General features: G+C 48.9%; 1 protein-coding gene across 1 annotated transcript in view; it reads left to right on the top strand.

The window, feature by feature from the left end:
- The window catches only part of Srrm4 (serine/arginine repetitive matrix 4), a 99,726-nt gene that overhangs the window by 71,229 nt on the left and 6,449 nt on the right, over positions 1–22,048 (top strand). The window contains exons 7-10 of the mRNA XM_042669654.1: positions 3,017–3,115; positions 5,643–5,799; positions 16,914–17,218; positions 21,434–21,625. Of these exons, the coding sequence (XP_042525588.1) occupies positions 3,017–3,115; positions 5,643–5,799; positions 16,914–17,218; positions 21,434–21,625 (753 nt within the window). The remainder of the gene's footprint in view (positions 1–3,016; positions 3,116–5,642; positions 5,800–16,913; positions 17,219–21,433; positions 21,626–22,048) is intronic.

Raw genomic sequence — 22,048 nt, 5'->3', positions numbered from 1 at the left:
ATGCACAATGGACGTTGTGAATTTCAAGTATGCAGGGTATACCCGGTTGTGTATATGACGTGGGGTGTTTGTGCTCATGTGTTCATGTGTGCATGTAAGTGCACGTGTTTGTGTGTGTGCCTGGGATGTTCATTGTGTGTGCGCATATATATTTGTGCATCGTGTGTGCATTGTGCATGTCTGTACATCTTTGCACCATTTGGGCATGCACACAATGTGCACAAACGCATGCAATGTGGGCATATCGTGTGTGTCTGTGATCACAGGAGTGTGTCTGTGCTCACACTTGGGTGCCTGGAGGCGTACCATGGACCAATGGAAATGGTTTCCACACCATATGCGTGCCTTGTCTGCGTATCTGTAGGTACTGCACGTATGGAGGTTGTGTGGTAGGTTTTACCTGTGCTCAGGTGAGCATGTGTGTGAGTCCACACTACTGACTTTACAAGTATGGAGTTGGCAGTGGAGATCTGACTTCGGTGTCCAGGTCCCGGCTGTTCCATGGTTGATAGCTGGCACCCAAAAACAAACAAACAAACAACAAAAAACTTTAAATTAGCCAGCACTTCCTGCCGAGTTCAGTTCCCAACCAAATTAAAAGTAAATTTGGTTACAATCCACCTACTTGATACCCTGCAACTGTGAGTGCATGTGTTTTCCAATCAACTAATATTTTATCTCCTGCCAAGAAGCTTCTAAAGAGAGGATCAAAGCTAATGGGAATGAAAGGTAGTCAGCTTCTGAGGAGAGAAAAAAGGAGACAGAGGCACAGGGAGGAGGGAAGCTGCCAAGCATGGCCACCCCAAAGGGGCTTTGACCTTCACGCAAGGTCAGTGTGAAGGAGAACATTCCAGCCACCACCCTGAAGATCTAGGAAACACTCCAAAAGGAAGACGTGGTTAGAGCCTGTGGATAGATCAGGAAAGGACTTCCCCATCACCAGGCTTGGCGATTGAAAATTTCTCATCCTGTATGTTGAATACATTGCCACCCGGATCCGGGGCAGAGCACATGATCTCAGAGATGTCTTGCGAGTCTTGTCCGATGGGGCCACAGCCAGCCAGCCAGCGACAAGAACACTGCAGGGGTGAACAGTGGTACTGAAGGGGTGAATGACCCCAGCAGGCTTGTGCAACAAGACCAGGGGCAGGAGAGAGAAGAGCAAGGAAAACAGGAGACACCCCCCACACCTCCCTCCTCCACCCAAGATAAACGATGGCTGTTGCTTACCAGGTCCATGGCCAGAGCTGCCTCTAAGCCAGGGAGCACAGGGCTCCATTGACATGCATGTGGGAGCCCTGGGGTGGGCAGCCCTGCACTGGGCACAGACCATCTTCCAGTTTGGAGAGCCTGCCATGCATCTGGCACAGACACGGGACAGCAGTGACAGAGAGGAGGTAGGGGCCTAGAAGGCACACAGCCACCAGAAAGAAAACTTGGTGGGGAGATGGTCTCCTGCAGGATAGGTAGGCTTGACAGGCAGTTTAAACTCTCTGGGCCTCGGTTTCCTCATCTGTCCAGTAGTGATGTGAAGAGAACTAGTTCCGTGGGTTATACGGAATCCTTCTTCAAAGGAAATGAAAGCACACAGCTTGGTTTTGAAGTCTGCGATGAGTCCAGGTTTCTCTCCCTGCTTTATCCTCAGCATCAGAGAACTGAGAAACGCGTGAACCGGGAGATAGACATTGTTTGAGCCTGCTGGGCCCAAACAGGAGACAGGAAACAGTGAAATCAGAAGCTGCAGGTAGAGACTAACGCCTCAAAGAGTTTGAAGTTCAAGGTCAGCATTTAGACTTGATATAAGAGGCTGTTGAAGGGAAAGAAATAGGGCCTGAAATGTTGCATCCGAAGAATCTAAGTACTTTCTTCCTGAGATATCCCTGACTTTCCCTCCATACAGAATCATCTGTGTGTGTGTGTGTGTGTGTGTGTGTGTGTGTGTGTGTGTGTGTGTGTGTGCGCGTGTAAGTGCACCTGCACGCACATGCATTGGTCTTGGAGCTTGAACTCAGCTTTTAGGCTAGTGCTATGTCACTTGAGTCACAGCTTTACTTTCTGGGGGTATGGGGGGGAGTTGGCGGTTAATCGAAGACAAGAGTCTCATGGACTTTCCTGTCTAGGCTGGCTTTGGACCATAATCTTCAGATCTCAACCTTCTTCATAGCTAGGATGACAGGCATGAGCCAGCAGCTCCCAGGCGGAATCATCTTTAACTCCCACTGACTTTCCAGACTTCAACATTTCCTTCCACCTCCTGATTCATCCTACTACCACGACTGCCTCCGGGCTGTTTGTATTCCTCAGAAGTAACTGAAGCCCCCCCACAATACGAGGGGTGCTGCTGACTGCAGTGGGCCATTGTGGCTATCCATGGCCTTATTTTGAAAAGCTTTTTGACGCATGCTAAAGATCCGGGCTTTCATTTGCCAGGTCTGAGGTTACAAATGGGCAGCCTCTACTCTGCAAAAATGTGTCTTGTCTGTCCTAAAAGGTGTCTTTTATTTTAAATGAGCTTCTTTTAAAAAAAAGATTTTACATTATAAATATATACATATATATATATATGCATTTCCATTATTTATTTTGGATAAAATATTAGGATATCAGGCTCACCAATACACCAGAGCCAGAACTGGGGGGAAGGGGATGAAGGGGAGGGCTCTGTTTCAGCCCAAGCTTTTGATTGGTGGCTTTGTGCTATGTGATTGGCCTGGGGTGACATGTAGGACTGACTTCCTGTCCAGGGCATGCTCTGCACCCCGCCTGTTTGTAGTGTGGGGGGGGGGAGGAGGGAGGGTTGGGGGGAGCCAGCATTGAGTCACTGCTGCCCCCTTGGGAGGAGGAGCTCCTCTCCTCCTCTGTGCTCCCCAGTTGGAGACCCCAACAGGAGGCTTGCGAAACTAGAGATGTACGTACCTTTAGGTAAGCAAGGTCACAAGATGACCATCTCAATTTCATATTCTCTCTCTCTCTCTCTCTCTCTCTGACTCGCTCCTCATCCTCCCTTCCTCCTAAGATCTCGAAGCCGGCCCCGAAAGTCTCACCGCCACCGCCACCATCGCTGCCACTCCAGGTCCCAGAGCTCAGAGTCTCGTTCGTTCAGCTGTGAGAGCAGGTAGGCCCTTACCGCTATCAATGCCTTCACCTCCAGCCCAGTGCCCGGGCCCAGCTAACAGGATGATGACACCACTACACCCCCCTCCGCCCCCCCACCTCCCGGCCCAGTGTTGCCACTCCTGCCTGTTCTTCCCCAGCCTAGGAAGAGCTGCAGGCAGGAGGCGGTGTGTGGCCTGGCACCAGCCGACACTCAGACACTTTTCATATCAACTTGCGTGACTCCCCCTCCCACGGCACCTGGAGGGAGATAGTATTGTCAAACCCCATTGCGGGGAGGGGGAAACTGAGGCACGGAGGGCTGAAGGAACTCGACTGTCCCTTAGCAACTGAGTGACAGAGCTAATGTGGGCAGTGAAGAGAGTTTGGCTGTGCATGTGCATTCTTGCTGAGAGATGCTGTGCGCATCGAGAAGCTGAGCTGTCAACGAAAGGCCAAGTTCTGACCAAGTTCTGACCAACGAATGACCAGGTTCTGAGGACGTTGAAAGCTGGTCTTCTCCTGGCTCCAACCTCTCTGTGCTGACACATGGCTGCCCAGAAGAGGAAGGCCTTCTGATGTGTCTCAGAAGAGGAGGAAGGGGGAGGGAAGCCCCTATCTCACATCACAAGAGCCTCGGTCTCCCCGCTGAACACCAGCCATGAACAGCACATCGCATGAGGCCAAGCTGTGCCTGCTTGACCAAGACAGAAACAAGACCCCTCTGTGCAGGTCTGAGCTGAGACCAAATGAGAGCTCCATCCAAACCCCAAATCCTCCCATACCAGCTAGCATGAATGGCTTTCAGGGGCCTGAGCCTCGGGCTAGTTGTCTTTCTAACTAAAGACTGGTTCCACTGCCCAGTGATAGATTCTCCTCTTTCTAAGAGCATTCAACTCAGGACAAAGCCCCAGTCCCTCTTTGACTCCTCTGAGCTGCCTGCCCCAAGCTCCAATCCTACACTAGCTTCCTGCTAAGCCTTCCCCTCCACCCACAGGTGAATGGACTCTCAATGGCCAAGCTCTACTCGCGGGGACCAGAGGACCGGGCAGGGCCCAGCAATGTATCTGTCAACATCACAGACTCTCTTCTCCTCCTGTCTTGTGTTCTGCTGGGGTTTCTACCTGAGTTCTTGACTGGGGAGGGACTAGAAGGAAAGGGAGAGCTGGCACACGGGCCATACATCTAATAGAATGATCTAGAAGCCCCAGAATAAAGAGAAAACCATTCTGATGTTTCCAAACATCAGGCCAAACCCTGAACACCTCTGAGCCTCAGCACGTTCACCTGTGAGGTGAGAGGTGGCATCTGCCCTGCCTGTGTCCTCAAGTTGTGGCCAGGATTGCCAAACATCTTCAGAGGGCCTCTCAGGCCCATGCAAAGCCATTCCGTGTTAGTTTGATTTACTACTGTGACTTAGGGGATGTGCAGGGCTCAAATGTGGCTATTCTGAGAGGTCGGACATGTTTTTATTTTCACTACAGACTGGACAGCCAGGTTCTGGACCTCACAAGCTTGTGTTGCTTTCATTTGGGGGAGGAGGGTCAGCTACTTCTTTTCCCAACGTTTTGGGTGACACTCAAGGGCATAGCTTCATTTTTCAGACAGTAAAGTCACATATATGTTATATGTACAGTCAAACACATGGAAACGTAAGTGGATCTAGCCAGATACACAAAGTGACAGGATAATCGCACAGGCTCACGAGAGACCTTAAATCAAATCCAGGAAGAGACCTCTTTTCTCATCTCAGCTGTGCCCTAAGTACTTGTTAAATGAACAAATGGGAATGAATGAATGAACAACTGATGGATGGATGGATGGATACAGGGGTAAATGGGCGGGCAGGAGGACGGGTAGCTGGATGACTGAGTGAGCAAATGGATGTGTAAGTAGATAAGATAGTGAATGAATGAAAGAATGGATTAGTGAGGGTAGGACAGATAGGCAAGTGTGTACTGGGATGAAAATGATTGGAGATGCGAGTAGATGAGTGACGGGTGATAGATGGATTGGTGACTAGGTGGGTGGATGGGTGGATGGATGGGTGGATGGATGCATGGGTGATGGGGATTGGGTAGAAGGATGGATGGGTGGATAAGTGAGTGGGTGGATGAGTCAATGGATCAATGGATGGACTGATGGATGGATGGCTAGAAGATGGGAAGGTGGATGGGTGGCAGATGGGTGATTGGATAGAAGGGTGGATGGATGGATGGATGGATGAATGGATGGATGGATGGATCAATGGATGGGAAAGAGACTGGTAGAAGGATGGATGGGTGGATGAGTGAGTGGGTGGATAGATAAGAAAATGATTGGATGGATGAGGAGGTAAATAGATATATGGATGGGTGGACATGCCTACAATTCAGCTTACACACACACACGCACACACACGCACACATACACAGAGGACAAAAGCATGAGCATGGACACACGTACTCCAACACACATCTCATCTTCAGATGGCGTGTTTGTTCCTCTCACCCAACTCTCCGCCATGCTCATCTTTGAAGGACCCTCAGGTCTCTCTCCTTTGCTCCCAGGTACCGAGGACGGTCCCCCGAGGAAGGGCGGAAGTCCCGACGAAGGCACTCTCGCCGCTGCTCCAAGACCCTCTGTAAGGCCAGCCCGGAGGCCCCGTCCAGCCGCCGGCCCAGCCAGCCCCTCCAGATGCTCAGCTTCCTGTCAACCAGGGGTGTAGTAAGTATTACCACAGCCCCTCTGCCCGCCTTGCCGTGACGCGTGTGGGAGGCCGAGGGAAACACAAGCTCAGGGCAGCGTATGCTATATGCCTCGTTCAGCTTGGGGCAAAGTCTCCTGCTGGCTTCAGATGTCATTTCTGGTTAAGCAGACGGTCCTTCACCAGCCTCTGGCAGCACTTGGCTCGGACACTTGGAGGGGGGGGGGAGGTCAGAGGGAGGTAAAACGAAAGAAGTACCCAGGCTCTTTTCTCAGGAGGATGTTGGAAAGTAAATACTGGTTTCCACAGGGACATGGTCTCCAGAGGGCCGTCAGCAAGAATATGTGTGTGAGATCTCACAGGAGGATTCTTTGGGAAGGGAGGGAGAGAGAGAGGAAGGTCTTTGAATGAGGGAGGCACTCTGGTCATTATACAAAGTGACCTATCATAGCAGCTGGCCAGCCATATTGGCCAACAACTGGAATGTGATCTGGCCCACAGACACCACCTTGAGTTTCCATGATGAGCATTTCCCTCCGAAGCGCTTGTAGACCTCGTGTCTTCTCCCACGCCCACACAAGCTGTCAGGGAATGGAGGCACACTTCCGTCACGCTTCTCTCCCAGTGATGGGACAGAAATGCCAGAGCTCAGGGAGGTGAAAGGGTCTGGGGGGTGGGGAGGAGTAACAAAGAGAGAATTCTGAGTGAATGCAATGTAGCAACCTGGCGTGGAATGGCATCCTGGGTCAACCACGAGGGGTCTCGGAGGGGTGGAATGTGACACCAGAGAGCCACACAGTTGAATGAGAGATGTAGAGATGGTTTTGGGGGGGGGGTTGGAATCCTAGTTTGGGGGTACTTCCTGACTTGTGTGTCTCTGGGCAAGCTGCGTAGCCTCAGTTTTCTCTTTGATGAACTTGAAATTTGCACACAGGATTGTTGGGGGCATGGGTGAAGAAGGCCTTTGGCAGAGTCTAAAGGAACAAAGAGGAAGCTGGGATTTGTTGACAAAGCTGCACAGGGAACGTGTCTTCCCTTCAGGAAGCTTCCCTTCCCCTCCCTCCCTTTCTCCCTTTCCTTTCCCCACTCCTACCAAGGTATGAGGTGGGAGCAAGGAAAAGCTCAGGATTCCTTCTGGGGAGGCCAAGAAAGGGGGGTGCGCTGATGAATAACAGTGAGGTTCCAGTCACACACTAGCTACCCGCATTGCATTCTGGGAAACTCTTCCTCACTGAACATCAGGTCTTGACAACATCCTCTGCCATTCTGGGGCTACCCCACAGCTCTTCTTCCCCCGCCTTCCCCCTGCCACCAACCCTAATCCCTTCTTTGTAAAGATGCCCATGAATAAGGAGCACTTGCAGGTTGCAAGTCTCTCCTCCCCAGGTCTAAAACAAAGGGGTCCCCTGTATGGCCTGTTTGAATCTTGACTTGTCCAGGTTGATGATTTTTAGCTCAGCTTTCTCCACCGGGATATAGAGAGGTGATTCTTTCATTGGTCTGTCAGAGGGCTGGAGAATGAGATGCTTTTGTAACTCCCTTGGTCTCCATCCCCATTAGAGAAGTGGAAATCAAAGGTTCTTCCGTCCCTACGAAGTAGCCTGAAGAGCTCACTCACTGCCCTGATTATCAAAGAAGGAAAAGTGAGACCTACAGACGAGATACGACTTACATATGGCGACGTAGAGTTGTTAGAAACAAGAGATCTGATTTTGTGGTCAGATTCGTTCAGATACCATCTCATCATCTGTAAGATGAATAGAGCAAGCAACCGTCTCTTCTTAATGCTGTTGAGCCCAGTGTTTAGCCCAGGAACATAAATCCATGGATCTTCATGGTGTGGTGATCGTTAGCGTTCAAGACCCCAGTTCTCCACATAACCAGCTAAGCCAGGTGCAACCGTTCTTGTTACAGGGATGCTATCACAGAGTGAGAAAACGTTCTAGAGTGTGCTAGGTGTGGGATAAGTGTTCGTTTGGTAAATGTCATGTTTGCCACTGGCAGAACGAAGGCAGACAACAGAACACGTCTTAGTAATAGCAGAGGCAGCAGGAATAATTATGCTGTCATTGCAGATACACAAGTCAGTGGCTAAACTGGGCCTCAATCCAGGGCCCTGCTGCCCAGATCAGGGTTTTTTTAAAAAAAAATTTCTTTCATCCCAAATACCAGCTGCAATCCCAGGGGCTTTTGAGTCTGCTCCACGGCTTGGTCTCTTCTCATCTTCTCTCTTACATCTTCTCTCTTACTTGGAAGATGCTTCCAAGTTAGAGCAAAGGTTTGCGGAGTCCTGATTGTGGGATGATTTTTTTTTTCTCTCTGTGTTCGAGAGAAACAGCGCGGAATCATCTGTTGATCATGATCATTCACTCAGGTTTGTCAGCATCTCCTGAACATTTATGAAGGGTCAGGCTGGGGATTCAATGGATAGGAAAGGAATGTTCCACACCTGTTGTAGAATATTTTGACCCTCACCCCTGTCAGTGGGTGACAGTGGGAAGCAGGTACAACACAGAGTAGGTCCATATAGAAAGACTCGGATGATTTTAACTTGCTGTCTGAGAGTGCTTTGCCAATAAGGGAATGTTTGAGCTGGGATTTGAAGGATGGGCAGGAGCTCATCCGGTTGAGATGGCTGGTGACTAGAAGGAGGGGAAAAGACAACTGTACGCTGGGCACCGTCAAATCCTTGATGCAGGCTTTTCCTCACTCGCTATGCATGCCAGTTCTTTGAGGTAAGTGTAGCTATAACTCCCAGTTTATAGGGGGGAAGATTCTCCAAGGTGACACAGGAAAAGGTCACCCAACTGGGCGGAGACAGAGCTGGTAGGAACCAGAGTTTGAGCCGAGGAAGCATAAACTGTGAGCCAGCATGGAGGGTGGGCCGGGAAGCTGGTAGCCTTGAGGTCTGCTCGGGTCCTTTCCCTATGGAGAAGCCATGGAGGGGGTGTCAGTCAAGACCAAAGCTGGACCCAGAAGGTCTTGGCTCATTTTATCTTGCTAGCTTGGACCACATGCCCTTGTCAACAAGAAACTGTAGGAAACAAGACCTCAGAGAGAGGGGCAGAGAAAGAGAGAGAGGAGAGACACAGAGACATTGACAGAGAAACACAGAGACAGAAAGACAGAGAGACAGAGGGGATCCATAAAAGGAGTGCTGTGGGATTTTGTGAACTGAAAGGAGTCAAAGAAAGTTGATGGATCATAGACTTGGGTGCAGGCCATGTCTGCCTGTGAGCCCCTTGGTGACACAGGTAACTAATGCTTACTGAGCTCCCAGTATGTTCCCAAAGCTAGGCTGGCTGCTTTACCTGTGTCAACATCTCATTTTGTTTGTACGATAGCCCTTCCAGATAAACTTGCACAAATACCTCCATTACTGCAGCCTAGACATGTCAAGTAAAAGATGATGAGTCTGTGGAGGAACTAAGATTTGAAGCCCCAAAGTCTGACCTGTGAATCCTCGACCTTCCTTGGGGCCATCCACCATCCCACTGGTGGGCCTCTGTCTCCGCCTCTGTGTTCTGGGATAATAACTGTAGCCACTAACAGGGTAGTGGAAGGGGGCCAGGCACTCATCCTCTTATGAATGTGCACTAAGCACCTACTATCTGCCAGACCCTGACTGGCAGCCTTGAGCAAAGCAGACGTGGCCCCGGCCTGGAGGAAAAGCTGGTCCCTGCACTTAGAAATGTCATGTTCCCAAGGGGACAGTGTCTGATGTCATTGGAATCATGCATGCTTGTTGAAAACCTTGCTGCAGATCAACCCAGCAGTGATCTCTGGCCCTGGAAAGAAAACTCAAAGAAATGACATATCATTGTCAATGTTTGCTTTTGCTAAGTCAAGACAGATGAAAGAAAACCACACACACACACACCTCTCTTTCCTTTTTCTTATTCTTTTTCTTTTGTGTAAGTATCACCAGGAGGGCATGACTTTAGAATGAAGGGTGAGACTCTGAGTGGAATGCATTTAGCTGGATGAAAAATTCATTCCATTGAACTTATTTTCTCCTATTTGGGCAGGGAGAAAATATGTCTAATTGGATCTATATGGAGATTTTGGAAACACTGACGAGCTGGGGCTCTCCCAGTAGACATGGGAGAAGGGAGCAAGAATTCTTTTTTCAGGCTCCTGCTAAAGGTCAAACCACCTCCCCTACCCAAGGTCATGGCCCGTTGGGTTGTCCTAATGGGCTTTTCACTTTCTCACAATTCCTAGCACATGTCTTTTCTTCTTCCCCTCCCCTCCCACTCTCCCTCCGTCCTCCTACCATCTTCCCCCTTCCTCCCAGAACTCCCAACAGGTCAACGAATCCATTCTCTTGCTGTCTTCCTAATTAGTGCACAAAGGAAGATGAATGACAGCAAGGAAAATAAACTTAATGTCTTTGTGAAATAAAAAAGAGCTTTTTAAAAGAAAGAAATAACCAGAACCCTCTAGCTATATGCTTTACCCTGCCTCTCTGTGCTCACCAGAGAATTTCTAGTTCCCCATATGGCAAAGAGAGGAAGGGGAAAAAATTATAGCTGACTCTCTCCATGGGGCCATTTGAGGCTCCATAAATGGACGTGTTCAGTTTAATTGGAATTCTTTTCTTGATTGTATTTTTGTAACCTATTAGTCCAAGCTGCCTCTTGATCTCAGAATTCATCCGAAATTAAATTCTGAAGTGTAAGTGAGAGGTTGCCTTTTTTTTTTCCTCTCCCCGGTTCTTGATTAAATAATGATTTGAAACAAAAACAATAAATAACAGTGTGTGATCCCCTGGAGGGCTGAGAGAGATTTCCAGTGAAACTCCAGGGAGCTGGGGGGTTCGTGGTGTGGGGATTTAATTACTTATTAGAAAAACTCCAAGTGGTAACCTCAAGCGTGGTAAGGAACAAGGAGATGAGGTAAATTTATGAGAGGAAGGAAGGAAGGAAGGAAGAAGAGAAGGAGGGAGGGAGGAAAGGAAGGAGGAAAGGAAAAAGGAAGGAAGGAATAGAATTTGGGGGGTTTCATCTAGTGGGGCCAAGGGAATCAAGGAGGAAATATTCATTAGCATTCCCTCAATGACCATGAATTCAGGAAGTTTATCCTAACAAAAGATCCCTCTGAGCCGGCCAGCATCCTTCCTGGTTGTAGTCTCTGTGTGGCTTGGGGGCCTTGACCTAGTCTCCTGGTAATAAGCCAGCGGAAATTTCAAGGACTGCTTCAGGTGAATCCCCCTGCTCTGATTGCGTTGGCAGTTAACGCAGATTGGTTTCTGAATAGCCACCATCTACCCCCTACTCACCCTACTTTATTCAGAACTGCCCGCGGGTTCTAGACGGGATTCTGCGGCCGTACACCTGCATGTAGTAGACAATCTGCAAACGCGGGCGGCAGCTGTAACCCATGAGTGTTGGAGAGATGGAATATTAATCTCCAAGTCCCGCCACTTTTGTGCCCTATCTAGAAGGTGACAAAACATCTTTCATTGGCTCTCTTTTCATTCTTCTTCCCCTACAAGGGTTTTTCTTCCCTTCTCAAATAAAGCTATTAGCACTCAGATTCCTTTCTCAGTTGCTGGGATCCAGACCAGACAGGAGTTTTTTGGTGGTGGTGGTGGTTTTGTTTTTGTTTTTGTTTTTTTTGGGGGGGGGGTGTCAGTCAACAGGCTTGAACTCAGGACTGGGTCAACTCAAGACTAGTGTTCTACCACTTTGAGCCATAGCTCCACATCCTGTTTTCTGGTGGTTCTCTGGAGGTAAGAGTCTTCGGGACTTTTTTTTCCCCCTCCCTGGGGATAGTTTTGAACCATCATCCTCAGTTCTCAGCCTCCTGAGTAGCTAGGATTACAGGTGTGAGCCACCAGCACCTGGCAACAGGAGTTCTTTTACTTGGTTGATTCATCAGATCTTGCTAAGGATAGATTTTCATGCTATGCCCCCAACAGCTGGATGGAAAAGAGATGATACTGACCAAAAGAAAAAAGTCCTGAGGCTATAGAATCCTGAGTCTTATGTGGGGGAGGGGGCAGGTGTGGGTAGGTTCTGGTGAGGGCTCCTGGGGATTGTGTGCTGGGGGTCCTGGGGATCCTGTGAGAACATTATTTCTGGGTGCTGATGGGCCTGCGATGGCTGTTGCTGGTGAAGGTCTTAGAGGCCATTTTCCAGCCAGTTGTTCGTGATCAGAGAGTCACTGCATGTACAGAGATCCTCAAATAGGACGAAGAGCTCATCAGAGATGTATTTTGCCAGGCCTGTTGTCTATGTGGTGTGGGCGAGAGGCGCAGGGAGGAGATGTCCCGTCTTGGTAGCAGCACTCAGTGCAGGAGCTAGAGCACAAGCACCTCCATTGTCCACCCCTGACCACAGCCACCGCTCGAAGTCTCCTTTGCATCATCCTGGCACGTGCTGACTCTGCCGCCGGTCCCCGCCATGGGCCTTCCTTCCTCTTCGTGTGGAAGGGAGGGAGAGCCCTGGAGAAGGTGGGCTCTGAAGTAAGGAGGCAGTTGAACGATCCAGCCATTTCTAATGAGGAGTTTACTACAACGCCTCCCCACTCCCCACCCGGAAGTGTCAACCCAGCCCATCAGACTGGGTCCTACTGAGAGAAGAAGGGATGCGTGACTCCGGGGAACACTTCCTCCCTGCCGAAGCCTCCCCTAAGGAGATCAGAGGGGTGCCTGATTAGTGCCCCCTAAGGCCGTACCCTGGACAAAGCAAGTGGGAGGTGAGGCACCGCCTCCACACCCGGCTGCCTCCACCTACCACACTCCGAACGCTGCCTTGTGGCTGCGCCAGCCCAGGTCTTTTCTAACTTGTCCGGCCAGAGTCAGTGCCTTTGTCTAACCCCTCATCCCAAAGGAGCACCATTTTATCATCAGCATGAGCCACTGTGCACAGGCCAGTGGTCCTGTGCCTGCGAGGGGCAGAGCAAGGGAAAGGAAGCAAAGCGTGTGTCCTCTTGGAAGGGCCCTGTGGGTCCCCAACTTCCCACTGAAGCCTGCATGTCGGCCATTGGGAAGGAACCTGCAGGCAGAAGGTCTGTGCACTTCCTCTTGGTAAGCTGGGTCTAGCGACTTCTCCCTGCGTCCCCCATGAAGAGGAGCCGAGGCACAGGGAGGGGCCAGAGGCAGGTGATGGCCAAGAGAATTCAGGTGCAAAGAAAGTGCGGAGAAAAAGGACTCTTGATCTCTGCGATGAGTCGGACCTAAACCTTAATCCTCTGGGGTCATTATGACCCCCACACCCAGACCTGAGCTGACCTCAAGACCCATTATCATTCACCAGGCACTCGTGGGTCCTGGGATACACCACTGTACTATGCACGGACGCTGCCCACCACAAACCCCTCACCCAAATGGAGATGTGGGAAAGAAAAGATGTAAATGCAACACTGAGTACCAGGACACTTTTTTTTTTAAATGAATGAATGGTTGAAATATTGAATGAATGACCGAGCAAGTGAATGAAATATGTGGGTGTGTAGAGTGGGGGAGAGGGGCAGAGAATTGCATAGAAAGGAAAATAGGATGTGCATATGGCCTGGGGTTGGAAAGCCAAGGAGTCCACGTGGGTTCTGAGAGCCGACGTGGGTGTGTGCAGAAAAGATGAGTTCTGAGTGCTTTGTGCAAGGCAGGTTTAGGAAGTAGGCAGGGCAGGGTTGCAATGGATTTTGTAGGCCATGTCAAAAAGCTTAGCTTCAGCTAAAGAACAGGGACTTTTAACCAAGCAGGAGTGCTTAATATTTCCCGGTTAGTATCTTATTTATCTGTGTTTTCTGGCGACAACACACCTCCAAGTTGAACTCTCAGTTCCACACACTCAAGTTAAATGTGGTGAAGTCACTGCCAGGTCTCTCTGTGAAAATACTCCTGTATCCCCCAAGTTCAGTGTGTGGGATAAAGAACATGAATAGGACAAAGTCCTTTCTGAATCCCTGCACTGAATACCTCACACTCAAAAAATCTTTGCCTACTCACGCACCAGTGGCTCATGCCTGTAATCCTAGCTACTCAGGAGGCTGAGATCTGAGGATTGCTGTTCAAAGCCAGCCTGAGCAGGAAAGTCCAGGAGACTTTTATCTCCAACAAAATTCCAGAAAAGTGAGAGTGAAGCTGTGGTTCAAAGAGGTAGAACCCTGGCCTTGAGTGAAAGAGCTCAGTCAGGGACGGCACCCAGGTCCTGAGTTCAAGGCCCATGACCAATCCAAAAAAAAAAAAAGTCCTTGCCTATGGGGACTCCAGATACAACAGGGAAATGCTTTGAAGTTGTAGTCATGATGGTAATGAGAACCTGGGAGAGAGAGAGCAAAGCTGGATGCCCCCAGATAGCAAGCCAGGAGACACCGAAAACAATTGCGTTTGATGACCTTGCCTCCTAACTATCTGCCAACCTCATTCCCCACAAGGTGGGCTTGCCTGGTTTACTCACAATATCCTGGCCACCAAATATGAATGAGTCAAGTATCTCTTGAGTCTACCCTCGATAACTATGCCCTAGCCTAGAGCTCAGGTCCTAGGGTCAAGCTTGCTGGCCCAAATGATCTCTTTCTGACAGAGATGGTGGGGAAGGAAACACACATTACCTCTGAACTCCCCAGGCAGGAAAGACATGCCATCCAAAATGCACACCAGAAGACAAATAAGAAATGCCAAAATGGGAAATGAGTCTGTATGGTGATTTAAAAAAAAAAAAAGTCTTACTCTAGAAAACTCCACAAGGGCAACTTTAAGCAGAGTTCCTACCTCCAAAGTTAAAGCTAACCAGATGGCCAACAAGGCAATGTTCTGCCTACCCATGGCAGGTAAAATTGGGTAATGTTGGGGCTATCACCTGTGTGCAAAGCCTCCTGGGAGAATCCATAAAGGAAGTCCCGCCCCTTGGTCTCAGGAGCTGACACCCTAAGCAGTTAGTTTTTATTCCTTTTACTCTCAAAGTTTCAGCATCCCCATGATGGAAATGGTTGCTTAAAACAGCCCCAGAGTCCCTTTCTTCTAGGCTCAAAGAGCATGAGATAAAGTAGGAATGGTAAGCAGGCTCTTGATAGAGAATAGACTGGATAGACTATCGAAGATGGCCTATAGGATCCTAATTGTCTACATGCTTGCGCATCAAGTCAGCCAACCCAAATAGGATATGGCCTTCCTAGCTTGGCAAACCTACCACCAAAGCGATCTGAACATCAGACCTCGACCGAGCGTCTTGGGTGCTCAATGTAAAAACCAGGAGGGGAGGATGTGCCCCAGAGTTTGAGGTCCTTGCGTTTGCTTCCCACCTGTGGTGCCATAATGATGGGACACACACACACACACACACACACACACACACACACACACACGACCACCTCAGCCCAATCATCTAAGTTCTGTCTCCCACCCACTTGACTTATGGTCTACCCACAGAAAAAATGAGATGGGTGGGTGTCCAGGGTCTAGGTGAACAGAGACTTCTGGGATGGCAGAGACGCAGAGTGGTCTGGGGTACAGGGCTTCCAGAGGGTTTGCCCCTCTTGGCCCTACAGATTTTCTCTCCCCATGAAGATGGCCAGCTAGTCCTAGAAAAGGCCCACAGTGCAGGGGGGAAAAGGGGAAAGGAGGGGGCGGGGAAATCTCTCTTGCTTATACTATTGAGCATGGTATTGTTGGGAGCCACACCTGTGTCCTCTCAGCCAGGATCCTGTTTTGATGTTTGAGGAAATCCACCCCTTGTAATCTCCCGTGGTGACTGGCTTCACAAGGGCTCTTCTCTATCGCCACCTTTACGGCACCTGTTCTAGACCAGCCTCAAGCAGCACCCCGGAAGTCGATCCCTATGACTTCCCGTCCCCTCTCCCCAGCCACATTTTCCAAGACTCCACCAACACCCCTGTCCAGTTGTCAGCACACACACCCCTCCTGTTTTCACGGACAGCAAGGTGGGGTGGGGGGAGTGTCTTGAACCAACCCAGGCCTAAAGAGACAGACTAGGTTAACTCGGTTAGACTCCCTTGAATGAGAAAAACAGACAGAATGGATGCCCCCGCCCCCCCCCCCCCCAGGTCCAGAGAGCGCCACTAGTCCAAGTTGAGGGCTGAGTGTGAGGTTGTGCAGGAAGGTGTGTGTTTTTACTTGTCATTGAGACTCTGATAATGGACTCACGTTACCCGCTCTTCCCTTTCTCTTACACCTTACCTACTAAAGGAGGAGTTCTTGCTTGGTAAGTGGATATAATCCGCAAAGACACGAGAGAATTTATTAGCAGCCACTCAAGATCTGCAAAGGGGAAAAAGACACACACAAATACCTGTAGAGACCTTTTTTTTTTGTTGTTTGTTTGTTTGTTTGCTTTCAAACTATTTGACTTACATTTATTTCGGCCCCTTTCCCAGTTCCTTTCTTTTCCCCTTTAGTTGAAAACTGCTCAAATGTCAGTTTGTGACCTTGACTTTATATATTAAAAAAAAAAGACAGCAAAAAGCAAAAAACAAAGCTCTCTTCTTTATTACATTGCTTTTCCCCATGTGACATTTGTTCAGGATTCTATTCAGGCAACTTTGGCTTAAAAAAAAAAATAAGTACACCAAAAAAGAAATGTTACATTCATTGAGGATTTGGCTGAAGTTCAAGATTTTAGTTTTATCTCCTATTTTTTTTTGTCTTTGGTTTTTTTCCCTTAATTTCCAAGGTATATTTGTTGAGGCCCATAGACTGTATTTCTTTTCCCTCTACCCCTTCCTTTATTTTTAAAGTTATTGTTTTAGGTTAAGGGTGTTTACACACACACCCTCCCGTTTTATTAAGTTTTTTTTTTGTTTGAGTTAATTCATTAGGAATTAAATTTTGTATAATTTCTCTTTACTTTGGTTTCATCTGGACCGCATGCTTTTTTTTTTTTTTCTCTCTCTCTGCATGATAGACTTTTATTTTATCTTCCAATTATCCTATTAGGGGGTTTAAAAAAATTATCTATCTCTCTATCTCCTATTTCTGTGGTATTCTTTCAGGAATTTGTGCTCTTGTTTTTTGTTTTTGTTTTTTTAATTTGGCGTCTCTTCTTTCTTCTCTCTCTCTCTCTCTCTCTCTGCTATCATTCCAGTGCCTCATGATGGCTAACATTCTTGGTTATTTAAACACAGCCGGCCCAGGGCTCAGCAGTTGTCCAATGGGTCTTTCTGCTTTCAGATCACTGGGTCTGAGTCTGCCGCGGACCCCTTTAGCAAGGCGACAGGCCGGCTTGCCACGTCCCGAGGACGCTCCCAGGAATATGACTCAGGCAATGATACCTCCTCGCCACCCTCCACCCAGGCCAGCTCCGCCAGGTCTCGGGGCCAGGAGAAAGGGAGCCCCCACGGGGGCCTGAGCAAGAGGGGAGATCTCAACAGTGGCGACACCTCTGATTCAGGGAACTCCTTCACCACCTCTTCACCCCAGAACAAGGGAGCCGTTTTGGAGAATCTCTCTCCCACCAGCAGGGGCAGAGAATCAAGGTTAGTGTACAGGGGCTGTGGGGAGCAGGGAGGGGGGAATCCTGCTTGAATATCACCTTCGCACTCTCAGAAAAGACACACTGATTTCCTTTTTTTTTTTTTTTTCAAATCCTGGAGTTGTAGCTTCAGGTCTAGCTGGATCTAGGGTCTCAAAAATATATCCTTAGTCATTAATCTCTCCTATTATATCTGTCGGCTGTGTTCTTCCCCGCTCGGAGGGTCCCCCTTCTCCAGCAGACCCTCCCAGAGCATCAGGGAACAAACTATCAGAAAATATTCTATCTGTTTGGCCAGTCAGTAGAAGAAGAATTATCTCTTTCCCCAAAATATGGCAGCCCCAAACACCCAGGGCAGGTGTTTGCTGACGCTGCTTGGACCAGTTTGGATTATTTACTCACTCCTGCACCAATCACAGGGGCCCAGGGGATGCAGCAAAGCTCCCACTCAAATGTGTCATAGGACCCCACTGAGACTAATAAAAGACAACCTTGCCAGATTCCTCTGCAGCAGAAAGAATGGAGGCCTAGCAGCTATTGGCTCTACCCGTCATCTTGAGAGAAAGTCTCACATTAACTGCATTTGAAGTCACTCTCATTAAAATCATCATCATCATCATCATCATCATCATCATCATCATCCACTACAATATTTACCCACATCAACTGAAAACGTATCCATACCAAGACCTGCACATGGATGTTCGTAGCGGGTTAGATTATCATCGACAAAAGCTTAGAAGCAGCCAACCTATCCCTTCAGTGGGTAACTGAGTAAAAACAAACAAAACAAAACAACAACAACAACAACTATGATCCATTCAGACAATGGAATAAGATTCATTAGTAAAAGAAAGACCTAGCAAGCCACGGGAATATTACTAGGGTGAAAGATGCCAGTCTTAACTCGATGCCATGCTGGGGAAAAAGAAAACCATATGAAGAGAGGGGAGAAAAAAAAATCAGTGTTTGGCAGGGATGAGGATGTGGGCCATAGGGGGTCTTTAAGGCCCTGAACTTATTCTGAATGAAGCAACCATGATAGAAATCCATCAGAGTACATTACTCTAGGCCCTAGGAGCTGTAACACCAATGTAAACTAAGGACTCTGTGGGTTGACATAAATTCTTCCATCTCAACCCATAGGTGGGTGGGGAGAGGGGGGTATGGGAATTTCCTATGCACTTATCACTCTATTCTTCTATAGAATGACACTACTCTAAATAAAGCCTCATTCATTCACCTATACAGATAGACAGCTACCTACTGGTACAATTTTTAGGAAGAGGTATTTTATTTCATCTCGATACACCTAGTTAAGATGCAGTTTTCTGTCTTCCACCCCTGTTGCGTTGACTCCAGTCCCAATACGGCTGTTTCATGCTTTCCTACTATCTTGTCTTCCCTCCCCCAATAAAGTCACAGCAAAACGATAATCAGAGAGGAAACTGTAGGAAGAGCCACCGACACATACAGAGGGCCTGGTCTGCCCGGTTTGTTCAGTTACTCAGTCCTTGGCTTGCTACCACAAACAGCAGCTTGTTGCTGAAGCCCTCAAGTGTGGGTGCTTTCCTCTGGGGTTTCCCATTGGTGGGACCCATGTATGGATGGGGGGTGGGGGTGGGGGGGGTGGAGTTTGACTGGCGCACTCTACCTGCAAGCAGGGAGGTTTTCTTCTCGCTAGAGATAGGAGTCTGTCTTTGTTCAAAGAGGCCAAGATTTTCAATGTCCCGTGCCTTAGCAACCGAAACAGTGAATGATTGTAGCAAGAACAGAGCAACAGTTGTCCCCAGTGCATAGCCTGCTTCAGTCTTGAACAATCATGCCAGCAGCCATCTGTAGTCCTGGTTTTTCTACTTCAGGACATCCCCTGGTCTCAGCTTACACCCAAGCGTGGCTAGGGAGCCAGAACTAGTTCAGAATCAATGTCACTATGCCCACAAACAGGCAAGGAAGTTCCCAGATGGGAGAGGGAGAATGCGTGTCTGCAGATAGGCCCAAGTACTGATAAACAGGGAAAGCAGAGATAAGCAATAATTACAATGACAAATGGGGGAGGGGGGAATGTCTAGCTGGGTTCTGATGGCTCATGCTTGTCATCCTAGCTTCTCAGGTCAGGAGGCTGAGAGCTGAAGGATCATGGTTCAAAGCTAGCCCTAGCAGAGAAGTGTGTGAGACTCTGATCTCCAATTCACCAGCAAAAATGCTGGGAGTGGAGATGTGGCTCAAGTGATAGAGTGCCAGCCTTGAACAAACAAGCCAAGTGAGAGAGGGAGGACTTGAGTTCAAGCCCCAGTACTGGTTCGCACACAAAAATAAAAATTAATAATAATAATGGCAGTTAGTATTCATTGAGCCCCAATGCGGTAGGACGTGCTTCCCCCCGAATAACCTTCCTTCATTCCTCATCAGATGTTTATGAAAAAGGTTCAAGTATAACCTTTTTTGGAAACGGAAAAAAAAATAGATGAGGAAACTGAGGCTCAGGATGGTTGAAAAAAACGAGTTAATAAGTGATAGCATCAGCAGTCAAAGATGAAGCTGTCTCCTGAACCGAATCGAAGTCCAGGAGGCATCTAGAGATTGCCTGCTTCATTTGATCTCCGTGCATGGTCAGATGAAAGCATGCAGAACGGATGATGGTGAAATCCATGAGTCGCTGTCTCGCGCCAGCCGCGGGGAGAGAGCTCCAGTGAGACAGAGGCTGAGGCTTTGAACTAAGAGAGTCACAGACACTGAAGTCAGGGGAGCTGGAGAGGGGATGGACTCGTGGGCTTTAGAGCTGGACAGAGCAGAGTTTGGGACTCTGGTTGGCCTCGGCAAGGAACTAGCCCTTCTAGGCCGTCTCTGCCAATGGAGCCTACTTGAAGGACCAGTTTCATCAGACGGACAGGAGGACTCAATAAAACAATGCTGAAGAGGTCCAAAGCATTCGCTCATAGCGAGGTATTGATGACACAGGCAGTATGGACCAGGTTAGGTGTGAGGATAATGTCCAGAAAGCCATGGGCCCTGTACCCAAGTACCTCAACAGGCAGGGCAAGAGGACACAGATACACTGAGAAGATCGTGTGACCCCTCTAGAGATGGTAAAGCCTGGAGAGTAGACTTTAAGTTCTAGAGATTCCCCAAGCCCAGTGTGGGGTGGAGGGGAATCCAGGAGAGTTTTCCAGAAAAGGTAGCTTTAAATGAAGACAGAATCGTGAAGATGCCAGGTGAGGAAGAGAGAGGAGAAGGTAGCAGAGGCTCCAGTGCTCAGAGGCCTGGTGAGCACCGAGAACGCAGGGATGGATGGTCCAGGAGGAATGAATAGCCTGTGAGTTAAAGTGGAAGCTGAGATGAGTGGCGTGCTGAGATTGGGACCGTGAGCAGGGGCCTGGCCACCGTGAGCCCTGCAACCGCACGACTTGAACTTGACTGTTGACCCAATTCCAGGTCTTGACAGAGATCCCAAAAGACATCGAATATGGCTCTAGACAGGATGACCTTGGCTTTCGGGGGGATTCTGACCAAGACCTCCCAACACTCCTTTTTGGGGGGGAGGGGGAGAGATTCAACCCTTCCTTCTACAAAATGGACTCCACCAAAGATTCTCAAACTTCAACCAACCACAGGCCACCTTTTTTGAATTTTACTATGTCTGTGGCGTCATCTATTCACTGTAATGGATTCACTGTTTCTAGAAGGAAATGTATGGTACTGTCGGAAACAGAAAAAAAACATTAGGGTCACTGATCTGACCTAGGAGACTCCCCATAAAACTACCTGAGATTAAAACACAGTGGATTGAATTGTGTTCTCCTTTATAGTTTCCTGCCCAAGGCTCCGAATCTGAAGCCTGCTCCCTCCTCCTGTCTTTGGGAGGTCACGAAGTGTTACAGAGGTGTTAAACACACACTAGAGCACTCGGCTATGGATTTCTCATTAATGTAAGCAGGCACTCACAAAAGAGACCAGAAGGAGAATAAATCCCTTCCTGTGTGACTTAGGTTATTTCAAGTCAAGCCCACACTGACCTCGTGGAGTGCTGGTGGTGTGGTCCTGGGACCCGGGGACGCTATGAGTTATCCATCTCCTCTGAGGGCCCCTTCCCTTGGCAAGTCTTCGGACATGGGGGAGCTCTCTATCCCCTGGGTAAAGGTGGAGAGGAGAGTACCAGAGGAAGATGTTCTTGGGGGTGGTGGCCTTTGGGTGATGGCCAGGGCTCTCCCTCCTGCAGGGGATTTCAGTCTCCATGCCTGGAATGCGCCAAGGTGAAGAAGTCCAGCACAGCCCGGAGTTCCCCGCTGAAGGAGTGCTCTCGTAGCCCTTCCTATGCCAGCACGCGATCCTCCAGCCACTCTTCCAGGTCGCCAGATCCCAGGGCCTCCCCCAGCTACACCCGGAGCCGATCCACCTCCTCGGAGAAAAGGTGAGTGTGGCTTCCCCCTTCATTCTGCTTCTCTCTGACAGTGAGTTACAGCAACCACCCCTGCCCACCCACCATCCACCCAGGGGAGAGAAGAGCCAGACTTGAATCTAAATACGCATTCTATCCCTTACTAGCTGGTGGGCCTTGGGAAAGTCAGTTAACCTCACTGAGCTTAGACACAAGATACCAATAAGGACACACAGCCCACTGGTCCCCATGGGCAGCTCTGAGAAGTCTAAAACACATAGAAAGGTGCTTGAAAAACAATGAGTATTTGTTTCTTTGGGGCTGTTAGGATGAGGATAAGATATGGGTATCAATGAGCGTCTGCTGCATAAAAAATTACCTCTGAATTTAGCATCCTTAAAACAAAAACAGTGTTTGGTTAGTTCCCGATTCCCTGGCCGCCATCTGGGCTGGGCT

The sequence above is a fragment of the Dipodomys spectabilis genome, unplaced genomic scaffold, assembly GCF_019054845.1.
Source record: "Dipodomys spectabilis isolate Male_0828 unplaced genomic scaffold, ASM1905484v1 ptg000499l, whole genome shotgun sequence".
In the NCBI taxonomy this organism is placed as follows: Eukaryota; Metazoa; Chordata; class Mammalia; order Rodentia; family Heteromyidae; genus Dipodomys; species Dipodomys spectabilis.
The sequence above is the reverse complement of the archived record's forward strand: the minus strand, read 5'-3'. Positions and strand labels throughout refer to the sequence as shown.